Source organism: Carya illinoinensis, chromosome 15, assembly GCF_018687715.1.
Source record: "Carya illinoinensis cultivar Pawnee chromosome 15, C.illinoinensisPawnee_v1, whole genome shotgun sequence".
Taxonomy (NCBI): domain Eukaryota; kingdom Viridiplantae; phylum Streptophyta; class Magnoliopsida; order Fagales; family Juglandaceae; genus Carya; species Carya illinoinensis.
This window is the reverse complement of record NC_056766.1, coordinates 44,027,108-44,030,241: the sequence shown is the minus strand read 5'-3', so window position 1 is coordinate 44,030,241 and position 3,134 is coordinate 44,027,108. Positions and strand designations below refer to the sequence as shown.

At 39.8% G+C, this 3,134-nt stretch overlaps 1 protein-coding gene across 1 annotated transcript; it reads left to right on the top strand.

Annotated features, from left to right (window-relative positions):
- The first annotated feature begins 1,191 nt into the window (after positions 1-1,191).
- LOC122296994 (protein FAR-RED IMPAIRED RESPONSE 1-like) lies at positions 1,192-2,924 on the top strand. Its single transcript, XM_043106784.1, has 3 exons — positions 1,192-2,264; positions 2,358-2,715; positions 2,805-2,924. Exons 1-3 carry the CDS (start codon positions 1,192-1,194, stop codon positions 2,922-2,924), a joined length of 1,551 nt encoding a protein of 516 aa, XP_042962718.1.
- The last annotated feature ends 210 nt before the right edge of the window (positions 2,925-3,134 follow it).

Genomic DNA, 3,134 nt, shown 5'->3' with positions numbered 1-3,134 from the left:
ATTGAGCCTTTAATTAATCCATGGTTTATTTGTATATTGTAGGAATATCATGATACACTAAATCCAAATACAACGCCATATATGATGAATCTAAATACATATCCAACTCCATATCCGTATACTTGGGGTAGGCAGGTAAATAAATTATCTATATTTACTATTTTTTTCAGATGATTATTTGTTTAAATTTTTCTTTTTTACGTGCATGGGTTTGAGTCATTCTAACACAGTGGGTAATTGCAGCCTCTGGCAATGCCACCCTTTGGGCCAACCATGCCATACCCTCTGTCGACTAATCTGGAGGAGGTGAGACAAGGTGAAGATACAACCCAGGTAGTTATTTTGAGTTAACTGTTACGTAAATTTTCGACGTACTTCCATATTTTGGATAATGTATAACACAATAATTATAATACAGCTCTCAGCAATTTCGCCATGTGGACCAAGTATGCCCGAACCAAATTGGCATAGTGGTTCATCATCTATGCCATTTAGTGTTGAAAGTGAAAATGATGTTGGAGGTACACTTTTAACAATATCCACCCCCATCCATTGTATATAAAAAAAAAACAAAACTATGTGTCCTAACCACTCATTCTTTCTTTTCAGAAACTTCACCCGACAAAAATGTATCGCCAAACAAGGGGGGGATGTTTGAAATTTTAGATGATGATAATAACATTGAGCCTCCAAAAGCTAGTATGAAATTTGGTACTGATAAATTGGTTTTGGCCTATTACAAACGATTTGCCAAACAAGAGGGTTTTGGGGTTATGATAAGAAGGACGAAGAGAGATCTTGATGGGACATACTTGGGGTATGTCACAATTGCCTGTGCACGCGGCGGAAAGTACTATCCTAGCCATAATAATTTATCCAAGCCTAGACCAACGACAAAAACAGATTGTAAGGCGAAGGTAAATGCTCGCCTTGTGAATGGGGAATGGGTGTTGACCAGTGTAGATCTTGTTCACAATCATAGTACTGTGAGCCCTAAAAAATCCAGATTTTTTAGATCTCATAAAAATCTGGATGAATACAGTCAGAGGATGCTCGACTTGAATGATAGAGCAGGTATTCAGATGCATAAAAATTTCCATGCACTTGTGACTAAAGCGAGGGGGGTATAAGAATTTGGATTTCCAAGAGAAAGATTGTAGAAATTTCATTGACAGAGCTAGACATCTAAGAATGGGTAAAGAAGGTGGGGAAGCACTGAATGAATATTTTAAGAGAATGAGGAAAATGAATGATGGCTTTGTCTCCGTCATGGATGTGGATGATGAGTTCAGAGTTAGGAATATCTTTTGGGCTGACGCAAGAAGTCGAGCGACATATGAATATTTTGGAGATGTGATAACGTTTGATACAACGTACCTCACAAATAGGTACGGAATGCCGTTTGCTCCCTTTGTTGGTGTCAACCACCATGGCCAGTCCATACTCTTAGGGGCAGGCTTAATTTCTAGTGAAGATACAAGTACTTTTGTGTGGTTATTTGAAGCTTGGTTAGAATGTATGAATGGACGGGCACCCCAAGCCATAATAACAGACCAAGACAGGGAAATGAAGAATGCGATTGGCATAGTATTTCCGAACACAAGGCATAGATATTGTCTCTGGCATATCATGCGGAAATTGCCAGAAAAATTGGGATCCCACTTAGAATACAACGGGTTGAAGACTGCCATTCAGAATGCAGTCTACGATACACAGAGCTGCGAAGAATTCGAGGAGAAGTGGGAGCAGTTAATGCTTAAGTATGAGCTTACTGATAATGCATGGTTGCAGGGGTTATACACCGAGAGGTCATTTTGGGTACCAGTCTTCCTGAAAGGTGTATTCTGGGCTGGTATGAGCACTACCCAACGGTCAGAAAGCATGAACGCCTTCTTCGACGGATTTGTGCATTCCGGTACGACATTAAAAGAATTTGTCGACCAATTCGACAATGCCTTGAGGAAGAAGGTGGAGACGGAGACGATAGCTAATTTCCAGTCCTGTAACCAAACAATCCCATGTGTTTCCCCATTCAAAATTGAGAGGCAGTTTCAGTCATTGTACACGAATGCAAAATTTAAAGAGGTCCAAGCAGAGGTTTGGGGGATGCTTTTATGTAACCCTTCACTTGTGAACATAATAGGTAGCATTTCTACCTACGATGTCTTTGAAGAAATTTCCACCCGCGATGGACAGTCCAAAATTATGAAGTACATAGTTTACTTGAATGAAGAGGAATTTGAAGTCAAATGCACGTGTGCCCTGTTTGAGATGAGAGGGATTATTTGCAGGCATGCATTTAAAGTATGTTAGATGAAGTACATTCATTCTTTGCCGGAAAAATATGTGTTGGATAGATGGAGGAAAGATACAAAGAGAAGATACACACTGGTTAAGAGTAGCTATGATGATTGTCGGGTGAATGCGGATGCACGTCGGTATGACCTTGTTGTTAAAAGATGTATAAGATTTGCGACACGTGTATCTAGGAGCGATGAGCATGTGAGTGCTTTCTTTCATTACTTGGATGAGTTTGAGCAGAAGTTGGTTGGAGTAGAGCCTGAGTCCTGTTCAACAAAGATGAAAGAGAATGTGGATGCAGAAAGGGGTAAGAAAATATTAAGTCCACAAGTTGTTCGGGGGAAAGGGAGGCCGCCAACGCGAAGAAAGGTCCCGATGGTTGAGAAGGCTGCAAGGAAGAGAAAGAAGAAACAGGTATTTCACGTTTGGAAATCAGTTCTGAGGTTATTAAATTGCATTTAATATCTTCGTAATCTAATGTTATTTTTTATTTTCCAATTTAGATAAAGCGGAAAATATTTGACGAGGAATCACAAGTTGGTGTGGCCGTTGACGAGGTTGTTATCCCAACCCAGTGTAGTAATCTAACTCAAGTAACGCCTACAGCCAATGATCAGGTGTGAGGTTATTTCCACCTTCATGCATTTATGGATTTTCCTCATCAATAAACTTTTAGCTCGTATATTATATTAATTAATAAATTTTGCGTATGTTTAGTCTACGCCAAGCTTGCCCCATGAAACTTAGCAGCATTGGAATGCCTTGGTGTATTTTGGAGATATGAGCATTTTGTGAACTGTGGTGGAAGAAAGATAGACACTTGGGCATAGCGT

Bases quoted from the DNA above. Each gene is read 5' to 3' on its own strand.
- LOC122296994 (XM_043106784.1), top strand. From the start codon at position 1,192: ATGGGTAAAGAAGGTGGGGAAGCACTGAATGAATATTTTAAGAGAATG. The intron at 2,265-2,357 runs GTTTGAGATGAG...TGTGTTGGATAG, and splicing joins GTCAAATGCACGTGTGCCCT to ATGGAGGAAAGATACAAAGA. The intron at 2,716-2,804 runs GTATTTCACGTT...TTTCCAATTTAG, and splicing joins GGAAGAGAAAGAAGAAACAG to ATAAAGCGGAAAATATTTGA.